Here is a 13,346-nt window from a genome sequence, read left to right as displayed (position 1 = left end):
GCAATGGGTCTCTGAAATACTGCTCTTTTCTAAGATAAACTAGGTTCTTAATGTTTCGATAATCTAGATTAAAGACCACTAGTATGAATACTTCCTATGTCAACTTGACACAAATTAGAATCCCCTGTTTTGGGAACCTCACCTAGAATTGTTCTGATTGACTATACTGATGGATGTGGGAAGCCCCGCCCTGGTTGTGGGTGGTCCTTAACCATAACTGCCCACATTAAAAAAGATATTCCCAACTTGTGCTTGCCTGGCCTTCCCTCTGGCCTCTGAGTTGATTTCCTCTGTTGCTGCTGCTGGGGCTGATTCCTTTGCCAAGAGCAGAGCCAGAGGCTCTCCAGGAAACTTCCAGGCTTCTGGGGTCAGAGTCGGACTACTGAGGCGCCTGCCTTGCAGACTAACTGCCAGTTATGGCGCAGTGAGAGACCGCTGTGGTGAGACTACTCCACTGGTGAGGCTCACAGGCTCGGGGACCTAGTGAGCACCGGGTCTCAGCTGCTGCTGTGACTTAGCTGTGCCCTGATGTACTCACGTATCAGATCATTAAGTTAATCCATGCTTTTAAAAATGGGTTGTATTCTTTTATATAAAATCTGTCCTAGGCAACCTAAGACCTGCTCAGGAGTGGATAAAGCTGGACAGATTCTTTCCTTTGCCACCTTCCTTTACATCCATTAGTGCAGTGGGTTTATTTTATTTTGCTAATAACTAAATAGACATATTAGAGGACAGCATACCTAACCTGTCATAGTTTGAAGGAACAGGAAGCTCAGCTTTAATCCTATACGGAATTTTTTCTCAGAGCATCTTTATTTTTATATTGTGAAAATTTAACTTACTTTCATTTTGTTTTACTGTTTTTTTTTTTTTTTCAAGATAAGGTCTGGTTGTCAAGATATAGCTCTGGTTATCCTGGAACGCACTATATAGACCAGACTGGACTCAAACTCACAGACATTTTCCTGCCTCTGCCTCTCCCTCTGTTCTGAGATTAAAGGCATGCAACAGTATAACTAAAATATCTCTCAGACTATCTTAATATTTAATATTTCCAATACTTGTGGTCAGCATGGAAATTATATATATACAAATAACATAATCTGAACATCTTATATCTATATAATTAGGAACACACATATACACTCACACATGTACATACACACAAGAATGAAAGAAAAAGGTCCCAGAGGCCATGAATTTGAGAAAGAGTAAGGGGCTGGGTACATGGGAGGGTTGGAGGAAAGAAAGGGAAGGGGGAGATTTTGGGATCATATTTTAATTTGAAAATAAAAACAATTTAACAATAAAATAAGAATAAAAATGTAGTTTTGTTTTGGACACCAACTTGTCATTTGTTTGGGATATATTCAAGGGTTCTTTGACTGAAAATGTCCTTGTGCATTTGGACACTGACAATATTTGATTTCTTTTGAAGCTATGGAAAACACTTCTTGCTTTATATAGAACTATGATCAAGGACATTATCCCCTAAGGAAAGCAAAAACTAAGTGGAAGTGTAGTACTTTGCATGTGGACATCTGTGGAAGAACATTCTTAACTTCTGACAGAAGGAAGGCATGCAGATGATGAGATGTGGATCAGGGCTGTGCTACAAAAATTCTAGTAATAGACACTGTGTGTAGGTTTGGGTATGAGAATAATAATAGGAGGCCACTGAAGAATTTTCAGTAAAAGCATGGCAGATTATGGCACAGTCTAAAAGGCACCTCTTGGAGCTGTAGCTGGCCACGATTGGTAGGAGAAGGTATTGTAGCAGGAATCTTAAAAGTTCTTAATAATAAAATCAAACCTGAGGCGAGTTATTGGGGTCCATGCTGGTAGATCAGAGAGACAGAAAAAGCCACAGCTATCTCACCTCGCCGGATCCTCAGCTGGTCCTGTTTCCTCAGACTGGAGGCCTCTGAGTCCTCATCCAGAATGGGTCTCAGCTGAATTACTGCTCAAAAGCCTGAAGCTTAACCAGGCCAAATGCTTAACCAGCCAAAAACTTCTAGTTTCTGGTCCTCACGCCTTATATATCTTTCTGCTTTCTACCACCACTCCCTGGGATTAAAGGCTGGCTTTCTGGGATTAAAGGCGAGTGTTACCATACTTGGCTATTTCCAATGTGGCCTTGAACTCACAGAGATCCAGAGGGATTTCTATCTCTGGAATGCTAGGATTAAAGGTGTGAGTGCCACCATTTTCTAGCCTTTGTATTTAGTGGCTGTCTGTTCTCTGACCCCAGATAAATTTATTAGAGTACACAATATTTTGGGGAACAAAATACCACCACAAGGTATATTAGAGGAAAGCATTAGAGAAAAGTACTAATGCTGAATAAGACTGACTGTGCATGATCCAGGTTGGGTGTGAGCAGAGTGATACAGGAGAGCCTTCTGAGAGTGTAAATGTAACAGGGAAGGAGAGCCAACAGAAGGACTACATAGTTCCGAGATGGTATTAGCAAGGCCAGTGAGAGGCTCTGAGTGGAAGGTGCTTTTTAGAGCAACCTTACATCAGGTACTAGCAATTCTGTTTCAGCACTTCCTACGCCTAGTCATCTGGCATGAGCCCAGGGAAAGGTGGGTGATAGACAGAAAAATGTGCCAGTTCAAACTCAAAATCCCTATGCAAGAGCAGGTTCTCTTGAACAGAAAGATTCAAGAGCACAGTATCTTCATGTGGGATGTGATCAAGCAATCTCTGTGCATATTAAAATGTGGAAACATTGGATTTGGATGGTATTAGTTATATAGAGGTAGTATGATTTAGCTACATTTTCAGTAATTTAAGATAGAACCAATAATGTTTTCTAGGGTGTGATGTGTGAGAGATTTTTGACTAGAAATCCTGGGTAAGTGGCTATGATAATTTATTAGATGGAAATGCTTTAGAGGAATGGATTGCATATTTAGATAAAGACATATAGAGTTTCAGATATGATAAATTTTATCTGCATATTAAGCAACTTCTATGGTTTCAGTATGGTTTAAGGGTCTCTCTCAGGTCCAGAGATTGGAAGTGTGGTCTTCATCTATCTGGCAGTGTTGAGGAGGTAGAGTTTAACTTGGAATGGGATTGGAAGTGTGGTCTTCATCTATCTGGCAGTGTTGAGGAGGTAGAGTTTAACTTGGAATGGGATTGGAAGTGTGGTCTTCATCTATCTGGCAGTGTTGAGGAGGTAGAGTTTAACTTGGAATGGAATTGCCTCATCAGGTGACTCTTCATAAGCATTTAATGGAGATGTCTAGGTTAAGTCATCTTTTTTTTCTCTATAAACTGCTGCCCCTTTTATTCGATTGCCAGTGTCTAATACTATAGATACAGACATATAGTATAATCTTATTTCTCTAAGGCTGAATGCAGACACCATCAGGGCTACAAGGATGTGCGATGCTGGTCTTACCGATGGCTTGGGATGAGTCCACCATGGGCACTTTGGACACTGACGTCAGCAAGCTGAAAAGCTGCAGGGTCAGGTCTGTGGTGGTGAGAGAGGTGAGGCCCTTCAGGAGCAGCTGCTGTAAGCCCGAGAAGTCAGCCCACCGGAGCTGCCCTTGGAGTTTCTCCAGCTTTTCTCGGTTCTCAGCTTTATCCAGCGGCATATGGGCCAGCAGTCGGTTCAAGAGCCTCAAGGCCATGAGGTATTCAAACTCAAAGTCGGACTCCATCAGGGCCACCGTGACCCAGAAGATGGTGGCCAGCAGGTTGGTGGGATGGTTCACGTGGGACGGGTCTGTGAGACTGTCCTTCAGGGAGGAATTGCTTCTGGTTTTTGAGGAAAGACCTTGTTGGGTACAAGCTTGGATTCTGTCCAGCATGGCGCTTCGAGGCGGGTCGGAGGATCGGTCAACCACACCAAACTTCTTGGGCACCGAGAAGCTCCTTTGGTGCCGGCTCCGCTCTGCAGTTGTGGTATTGCCGCTGGGAGTCCCGGGGTTGACGTTCAGCTGACCAGTGCTCTTCCTGCTCGCCGTCAGTTTGCTGCTGGAGTTCAGATCTGGTGACGAAGAACGAGATAACACTGTGAAGAGGTCACTGTTCTTCAGGCAGTCGGACAAGTTGTCAACGGCGGCTTCCAAGGTCAGGAGCGCTTCCATCACATAACCCTGGATCTCATCACCGTGCTCCCTGATCACCTCCAACAATCTCGACAGGAGGTCAGACAACGCATGTGCTGACAGGGGTTTCTTGAGGGCCCGGAAGATCTGGAAGGATCGGCCTGTGTAGTGCCGGGACGAGCTCACTAGGGCTGTCTGCAGGGCGACCTCACTCAAATGCTGCTCCAGATGGAAGCCTGATTTGGAGTCTTTAAATACAGATACAACATGACGTAGGAAATTCGAAAGCTGCTCCGCGCTCTTCGAGTTCTGGTTTTTTGGGTGTGATATCTTCGTGGCACCAAAGTGGACCGAATGCCCTGGTGGTCAGAAACTCAATGAGCTTGTTGGCCTTCTCATCTGTTTCTGCAGCTGTGTCCACATCTTCTACCTCCTGGGTCATCTGCGGGAGGTTCCCGCTGCTACCGCCTAGACTGATGATGGAGGACGTGGAACTGGAGCTCAGGCGGGAGTCTGGCACTGGGGACGACTGGTCCTCTCTCAGGAAGTCAAAGCCACCTGTGTAGAGATATTCGGGCTGGTAGGCTGGCTGCATGGTCAGTGTCTTGGCTTCCCCCATCTCCCGGGTCTGCAGGAGCACAGAGGCAACGGCGTGAAAGTTGCTGTTACAAGAGAGGGCGATGAGGAGGTGAAGGAGCAGCTTTTTGCTGTGCTCGAAGACTTCAGGCCGATAATGGTCCAAACCTAAGAAGACGGCGTGAAGTAACAGTGGAGAATGAAGAGCCCAGTCTTCTCTCATACTGTATCCACCACCATCTCAGTCATAAAGATCACAGCAATATTGCACCTGTGCAGTGGCCCCCGTGGAGTGATGGTCTCTGGGAGGTAGTCGACCAAGGGGGCCCAGCATCCTCCAGTGCATGGCATGGGTAAGGGCTGTGGCTGCTTGGCCTCTGTAATAGTTAACAACCAGCTCGTGTAGGGAGAGATTGGATCATTTTTATCTTCATCATACGACCCTCCAGAGCTGTTGCTGTATCTTGACTCCAGGCGAGTGTGGGCTCGGATCACATTGCTAAACCTGTCATCAGACTCTTTCAGGATCTTGCTCTCCTCGGGGTCTGGGAAACTGTCTTGACCCGCGACTACGGTGTTACTGCTTGGGGTGGTTCCTGAAGCAGCAGCTGAGGCCTTGCTGCTGGCTGTGAATCTATAGAAAGGTGGATTGTCACAGTGCTGGACGATGGGGTTCACTGGCTCCGTCTGCTGCAGCTCAAAGAGAAGTTCTTCCATTGTCTGGATGGTGTTGTTCCGGCACAAGTATATTGCCACCTTTTTGATATAGGGCAGAAGGACGGTGTCGCTGCTGACCCCGCACAGACTGATGAGGAACTGGTGCGTGATTCTCAGGTTGTTACTCTATTTCTTGTTGTTGGCCAGTGCATTCCAAGCATTTTCCATTTCTGGTCCTGGGACTTCATCGCCATACTTGGCTGTCATGTACATGAGGTTATTCAGGACCAGTGACGTGGCCTCTGGAGAGCCCCAGCCATTCCCTTTTAGCCCATGAGAGGTGGTCACTTGGCTGATCTTGTTTCCTCAGACTGGAAACCTCTGAGTCTACATCTGAATGGATCTCAGCTGAACTGCTGCTCCAAAGCCTGAAGCTTAACCAGCCAAAAGCTTCTAGTTCTTGGTCTTCACGCCTTATATACCTTTCTGCTTTCTGCCATCACTCCCTGGGGTTAAAGGCGTACATCTCCATGCTTGGCTGTATCCTTGAACACACAGAGAACCAGGTAGATCTCTGCCTCTGGAATGCTAGGATTAAAGGTGTGAGTGCCACCATTTTCTGGCCTCTGTATCTAGTGGCTGTTCTGTTCTCTGACCCCAGGTAAGTTTATTCGGCCACACAATATTTGGGGAACACAATACCACCACAAGAGGGCCTTATTTTCTTGGTGTCTTTCATCCCTTCTGGCTCTAATGCTCTTGACACATCCTCTTCTGTGGGGTTCGCTGAGCTCTGAGGGGAGGGATTGAGGGATTTGATGGAGACATCCCATTTGGGGCTGTGTGTTCCAAGGTCTCTCACTCTCTGGGTACTGTCTGACTGTGGGTACTGTCTGATCCCATCTGTGGCAGGAGGAAGCTTCTCTGCTGATAGCTCAACAAGACACTGACCTATGAGTGCTGCATAATATTTAGGAGTCATTTTATCAATACATTTCCCCCTTTTTTAGATCAGTAATATTTGGTTTTACCCTTGGTCCCTGGCTGTTGCTTCTCAGGTTCCTGGTTGGCCAAGCAGTGTCAGGTGTGGGTTTCATCTTGAGGAGTGGGTTACTCCACAATCTTTGTGCCGCCATTGTCCTAGCGTATCTTGCAGGCAGTGCACCATTGCAGATAAGGCTTTGTGGCTGGGTTGGTGTTTATGTTTCTCTTCTGAGAGCATGCAGAGTACCGTTCTGTACCCAAGATGCTGGAACACGGAGTGAAGCCTCTATGTAGGCATCGACTTGACATCTCCAGCTCAGTGAGTAGTGTGGGTGAAGTGTTAAGGAATGGAGCCTTGATGTCAGTTTGTGGGAGCAGCCTGTAGTCTTGGCAATAGCCTGGATTGTTTTAAGGACTCCAAGGGGCCCTTTGGCCAACAACCCTTATTTTTCTATTTCCATCCACCATGACATATGTAATGTACAACTTAGCTTCCCTGTTCCTGGATTCCACATTCAATAGAGAGGATACAAAAGCTGTCATTTTATTTACAGAGGAAGCATTTTTGGCCTCTAGAATGTTAGCAGCCGCTATTTGTATGAAGACGCCATCATGCAGGACACAGAGTAAGAGTCATGACCTTGAACTTACCTCCTATGTCAACCCAATGATGCTTTTTCTTCAAGAACAAAATGATGATGTCATCACCTCTAATCTTAGCCCTGTATATTTATTTACATCGTTTTCCATCTGGGATAGGTAGAGCCTCCTTGGAACTAGAATGAAATGTATATGGAAGGTCCACACACAAAAGTTTTATAACTGTCATTGAAGTTTTATAATGAGCAAATACTGCTTTTGGAATAAGGGCAAGAAGGAATCCATTTAGAATTCTGTATGATATTTAATGTGCAAGAATGAAAGAATCAGTTCCAACTAATCCTGTCACCAGCAATGGGCACAGGTAGAAAAAAGATTTCTAAACTTGTTCTAGTCCTTGTGTGAGTCTTGCACATGAATCCCCAGGGCTGAGCATCATTGATTCTAATTCTGTCTAAGCAGGGATTTAAGAAAGAGAAGCAGGTGACTTAGTCTATGTGTCAGAAGCCGGTCCCCTGCCAGATAATAGCTTGTCTCTTTGGGAAGGTGAAAAACAGTCTGGAGATGTGGGGAGCTCTGTACGAAGAAACTCAGTTAGTTGTTCATTTTCTCATCTCACATCCTTCCTCTTACAATCATTAAATCCTAATTAAACTTGAAATAACTTCTGAGGAAAACAGATGTGGTAAATGTGGAGAGAGGGGGAAGCTGTACTTCAGGGACTGAGGCCCTGCAGAGGCCTTCCTTCCCCCCGACACTGTGACAACTTGAAACTTGAAGTCCGCACTACCTGATGGCAGCCAAGAGCCCCACAAATCCTGACAGTACAAATAGGACCTGGCAAATGTCACCTTCCCAGAGCTGCTCCAGAGACTGTCTGCACCACAGAGGTCCAGGTGAGTTCATGGAGGTAAGATCTTCGATCCCCTCAGCTGTGCCAGGGAGAGTTTCACTAAAGCAGAAGTCTCTCCCTTTGACTAAGTCAGGGAGCAGTTGAGAGGCTCTGTGGTCCTCAGGGCCTCTGCTTTCCTTCTGACACTGAGGAGACTGGTCCCTGATTCCAGAAAGATCAAAGGAGTCAAGTTCCTGGAGACACAGAAATGGAACAGAAATGCTGAGGCATCTCTATCCATCCTCAGGCTATGGGATCATGACAGAGTTCTGGCTAGGTTTTTGCTTAAGGTTTCTTCTTCTTCTTCTTTTTTTCTTTAAAGGAATCGATAGTATATAGAAGATTTTCCCTTGTCTCTCAAACCATGGAGGAAATTAGAATATGCTCCTGTAGCATCAGCACACGAGAGACAGAGACAAGGTGATTGTTGATCAAAGCTAGCCTGGTTCACATAGGGACACTGTGTCTCAAAAATAACAAGACAAAACAAAAACAGAATTTCTTGTTTCAGCCTCCACGTTTTCCAGCGTTGTGACTCCAACAGCATCATTAGCGTTTGTAACGTTAGTGCTTCTCACATTTGGTGCATTTCTACTTTTCAAATATTGGCAATTTTTTTTTTACAATTATATCATAACTCCTAATTTGAAGGGTTTTTTTTTTTATATATATCCATCCTTAGGCTCTTCCGTCTATTGCATAATATTATAATACTTTTATCAGCTACAGTCTAGTGAGCTTGGCAGGTATAGAGAAATATAAACCACTAAGTGTAACAGTTATTGTTACCATCTTGAGAATTCCTGCTATCAAGGATACAGGCTGTGAACTAGCACACCCTGAATAGCTCATCTTAATTTTATCCCAATGTTAAGCAGCAAAGAGAAATAGTCTGTTTTGCTTTTGTTTCCTTGTTTTTAGAAAACCAGGATGGATGGATGTACCCTATGTCACGTTCCTGGGGTTTATGTACAGACTAGGGATCATCCGTATTTGTAAACCCAAGTCCATCCTGTCTATTAAATTAATTTCCTTTTGTATTCACCAATATAATGTGGAAGATAAGTTGCCTCTACCTCCTCTGACAGTCCATTCCAGTAGAAGGGATCACTTATTAGAACAGAATCTGTTCTGAAATATGATTGAACTTTGGGGTGGACAGAGAGAAGACCAGAAAAGTAGGAATCCCCAGATATCAAGCAATAAACAATGTTTAATGATAATAAAGCATTAAACAATTAAAAAATGTTAATCTTTTCCATCAGGATTTTGGGTGAATTATTGGAGGGATTTTTACAGATTCCAGCCTCTGAGTAAACACTGCATTTTTATTCTAAATTGTTACTGAATGCTGATGTGCTTGCTATTACTGTCTGGAGCATATTTGGGATGGTATTGTGATTCTAGGATGTACCGATAATACAGGCAATGATTACCCCTCCATCAGGAGAGCAGTTGAAAGGAAGTAACTGACATTTCTAGAGTCGTGAGGCAACGTAAACCCAAACCTGGGAACACGGCTCGGTTCATGCAGGTCACAGGTGATACCATCAAGACATAGACAGTTGAAACAATCCTATAAGTTTCACAGGAATAAGGGAACAGAGGCGTTCCAAGTACTCAGAACACACAGACCCATGAAATATCCAGTTTCCCTCTCATTCCAGAAAAGATGCCCAAAGCTTACCATGAGTCCCTGAGAAATAAGAATGGAGGAGCTCCTGAACATGAAGAATAATATCCTGCTGAGATAGAAAGTTCTGGAATCAACTCAGACTGATGCAGAACAAAGCAGCCTGCCTGATACACAGGTTGGAGAAGAAGCAGGAGAAGCAGCTGCAAAGCAAACTGACAAACTGCTGCTCACAAGGCCCCACAGAGGCAAATGCACCTTGAACTCTTAGATGGGATCCCTGCTCACACAGTATGCCCCAACCTACGGAATTGTATGTAGAAAATACTGAGGAGTCATAAGTCATGAACTGCACTCATCTCTCGGTGGCACCTAAAACCTCATTAATCCCCTTCTTAGATCCAGCTCATCATCATCATCCCCTCTTGGAGAGTGGATCCATGCACCCTCAGATGACCTCAGGTCACTCACTGGAGTCACAAATGCCTTGAAGTCATAAACTGGGGTCACAGCTGTCTGCTACCCCCTCTCCTAGGAAGCACCACAGGGTTCTGCTAGACACCTGCAACCTGGTGGGTACATGAATTTTTCAGCATATCTTTTTGTGACTCAGATTTAGCTGTCAGGCCCTATCTTGAAAGGTTACATGATTTGATTTGACATTGAGGACTATTTTAAAAAGTGACTAGTTTACATTAATATGGAGTGAAGGCATAGAGTGTTCAATACAAGAACTTTAAAAATATTAAGATGTGGAAATGCAGGTTATAAAACATTGAAGCCAAAGGCAAATCTAGAAACTGTTACATTAGTCAAGATGCAGATAAAAAAGGAATATCAACAAAGGAGGAGACAGTGTGGAGGGTGAGGTACCAAATCTGAGATAAGTTACAGGTGGTGACCCAGCAGGGATTCCAGTATCTGGGAGGTGATGTGGGGAAGGCACACAGATTCAGCATGAGCCTCAGGCTTTGGGAGTCAGGTGGGAAAATATGATGAAATGGAATGAGAAACAGAGGAAGAAATGTTTGTTAGATAAACTTGGAGTTCATCTATGCTGAGAGTTAACTAGGAAAATCCAGGTATGAAGACATACAGACTAAAAGACAGGCAGAGAGACAGACAAACAGACACACTCCACTTGAACAAGTCAACTTTGCTAGTGCACAGCACAAAAATAAAAATCTGCTTCAAAACTTTAGATTTTGAATAGCAGTTACCAAACTTACCTGTCATAGTACACTATCTCAGAGTGCACAGTGGGAAAAAGGAGGCATTTCAAGGACCTAATCTGCACACATTACCTGTGTCCATTGCTGCCTGTTACACACTAGAAAGTGCCATTGTGCAAAATGTGCTTTTCTGATTTATGTATAGCATTACTGATGCTTTCTTGAAAGAGTCTTTATATCCTGGACACAAAGTTTTCTACCTAAGAAGGAAAAAATGGTTTTGAAGTTTATCAAGAAAATAATTTTCCTCTTAATGACTACGGTTGGCACTCTGGGGAACATTTCCATCTTTGTGAATTATATGTTCAGTTGGTGGAGAGGCCCTGAGAAGAAACCCATACACCTTATTCTCATCCACTTGGCTTTTACAAACATCATACTTCTCCTTGTAAAAGGATTGCCAAAGACAATAGCAGCTTTTGGTTTGAGAAACTTCCTAGATGACATAGGCTGTAAGATCATTGTTTACCTGGAGAGGGTGGCCCGTGGTGTCTCCATTTGCACCAGCAGTCTCCTCACTGTGGTCCAGGCCATCATCATCAGTCCCAGAGCATCTGGGTGGAGGAGGCTCAGACCTAAGTCTGCATGGCACATCCTTCTATTCATTTTTTTCTTTTGGATACTCAATGCTTTAATAAGTGTGAACATAATTCACTCCATCACAAGTATAAACCTGAATATGTCACAGCTTAAGAGTGAAGACAACTATTGTCATTTTATGCTAGAAAGTCAGAAAACAAAGTGGATTTTTCTCATCCTCATGGTCCTGAGAGATGCAGTGTTTCAGGGAGCCATGGGAGGGGCCAGTGTCTACATGGTATCTCTTCTCCACAAGCACCACCAGCAGATCTTCTACCTTCAGAAAGCCAAGCTTCTCTACAGAACTCCCCCTGAGCTGAGAGCTGCCCACAGTGTCCTCCTTCTGATGCTCTGTTTTCTTTTCTTCTACTGGATTAATTGTGCTTTTTCTCTATTTTTAAGTCTCTCTTTACAATACAATTCCTTGATGATATATATCCAAGAAATTATGGTCCTTGGTTATGCAACATTTAGCCCTCTTGTGTTGATTCACAGGGATGCACTTCTGGGTGAGTGCTGGCATGCTCAGTGAAAGAATTCAATAAATTATCTCTCTCATTCATCTGTTAATGAGAGTGAAAAAACTTTCAGTTCTATAATATTGTGAGTAAGACAAAATCCCACAAAACAGTTTAAGCATGTGTTTATTGTCAGACAATCTTCCTGGTAACTCAAGCCTTGAGTGGAGAGGGAGGGAGACTTTAGCAAATTATAGTGATACAGAAACCTCATTCTTTATATTGCCACCCTTGTGAAGGGACTTTATTGCTTTTAGCCATTTTATATTTGTATTCGTTTCTTGTGTATGAATAGTTTGTCTGCATTATGTATGTGTAACTTGTGCATACCTGGTGCCTCTAGAAGCTGGATGAGACCATCTAATGCCCTGTTACTGACTGGAGTGAGACTTATGGTTCTGAACCAAAATGTGGTTGCTAGGAATTGAACCTGGATCCTCAGTGAAACCAGCTACTGCTCTTAAGTGAACCATCTTTTAAGCACTGAGAAAATGACTTTAATCAGAATTTGTAAAATTGCCTTTTATATTACCATGACTGGAAGCATGAAGATGAATTTGGTAAATTTTATCAAAATTTATAGTGATTTAATCCTGTTAGTCCAAGAAATTCCATATCTTGTACCCAATGCTATGCTTGCTAAGTATTAGTACTATAAAGGTATTGGGGATTCATCAAAGTGTCTTAAGATTGCATCCATAAAAAAGATTTTACAGAACTTCAAAAGAATGATATGTATTGTGCAGTCAGTCACTAGATGATCAGTGCACCCATCACAACACTTGAATGAACTGAAAAGTGTAATTCGTGTTGTATCCGTGAACATTGTCTGCAGGAAAAAACATTGTATATATAGGACAAACATGTTATTACTCAACATTGAAACGTGAGGCAATGTAGATCCACATAAAATCTGAGGAAGTTTAAAGAGAAATAAAGGGTTCCAAACACACACACACACACACACACACACACACACACACACACACACACACAAATGGAGTCAAATATGGCTTCTTGGTGACTGCCTTTTGTTGGGTCGGCTGGGTGCCAGCAGCAAACAGAGATGTGGTGCCTTTAAGAGGCAGCTTCCTGGCTGGGTGCTAGTGGCAAACATGGACATGGCTCTTTCAAGAGGCCTACTCCTGGATGCTGACCTGGGGTTAATGAGCAGCTAGGCAGCAGCATGGACCCAACAACTTCCCAGAGCTGGGGCAGTAAATGTGGCTCCATCCAGTCCCTTGGCCATGAAGCCAGGCTCTCAGGGAACCAAGAGGGGAGGAGCCAGCTGCCAATGCCATGAGCCAAGGAATGCACTGAGCTGAGCAGTGCCAGGTAACTAACATGGCTGTTTAAGATTGGTCTCATGCAACCAAAGAACAATACAGATGCTCTGTAAAGACAGATCCAGATGAAAAAAAAAAACAAACTCTAAATGGGTTACAGTGTATTTAAAAATATACATAGGCTTGAGAAAGTAAAGAGAAAAGATATATATACAGTCATATAATAAAAAGTAGTTTAAAAATAATAAAGTCTTAAAAAAGAAGTTAAGTGTAGCTGAAGTTTTCCTGGTTCTGCCCGGCTCCTACTGCCCTGTGGACG

General features: G+C 43.6%; 1 protein-coding gene across 1 annotated transcript; it reads left to right on the top strand.

The window, feature by feature from the left end:
- The first annotated feature begins 10,128 nt into the window (after nt 1-10,128).
- Nucleotides 10,129-11,755, top strand: LOC143273424 (vomeronasal type-1 receptor 4-like). Its single transcript, XM_076573015.1, has one exon. It carries the CDS (start codon nt 10,859-10,861, stop codon nt 11,753-11,755), a length of 897 nt encoding a protein of 298 aa, XP_076429130.1. The 5' UTR covers nt 10,129-10,858.
- Nucleotides 11,756-13,346: the final 1,591 nt, after the last annotated feature.

The sequence above is a fragment of the Peromyscus maniculatus genome, chromosome 5 (genome assembly GCF_049852395.1).
Source record: "Peromyscus maniculatus bairdii isolate BWxNUB_F1_BW_parent chromosome 5, HU_Pman_BW_mat_3.1, whole genome shotgun sequence".
Taxonomy (NCBI): domain Eukaryota; kingdom Metazoa; phylum Chordata; class Mammalia; order Rodentia; family Cricetidae; genus Peromyscus; species Peromyscus maniculatus.
The sequence above is the reverse complement of the archived record's forward strand: the minus strand, read 5'-3'. Positions and strand labels throughout refer to the sequence as shown.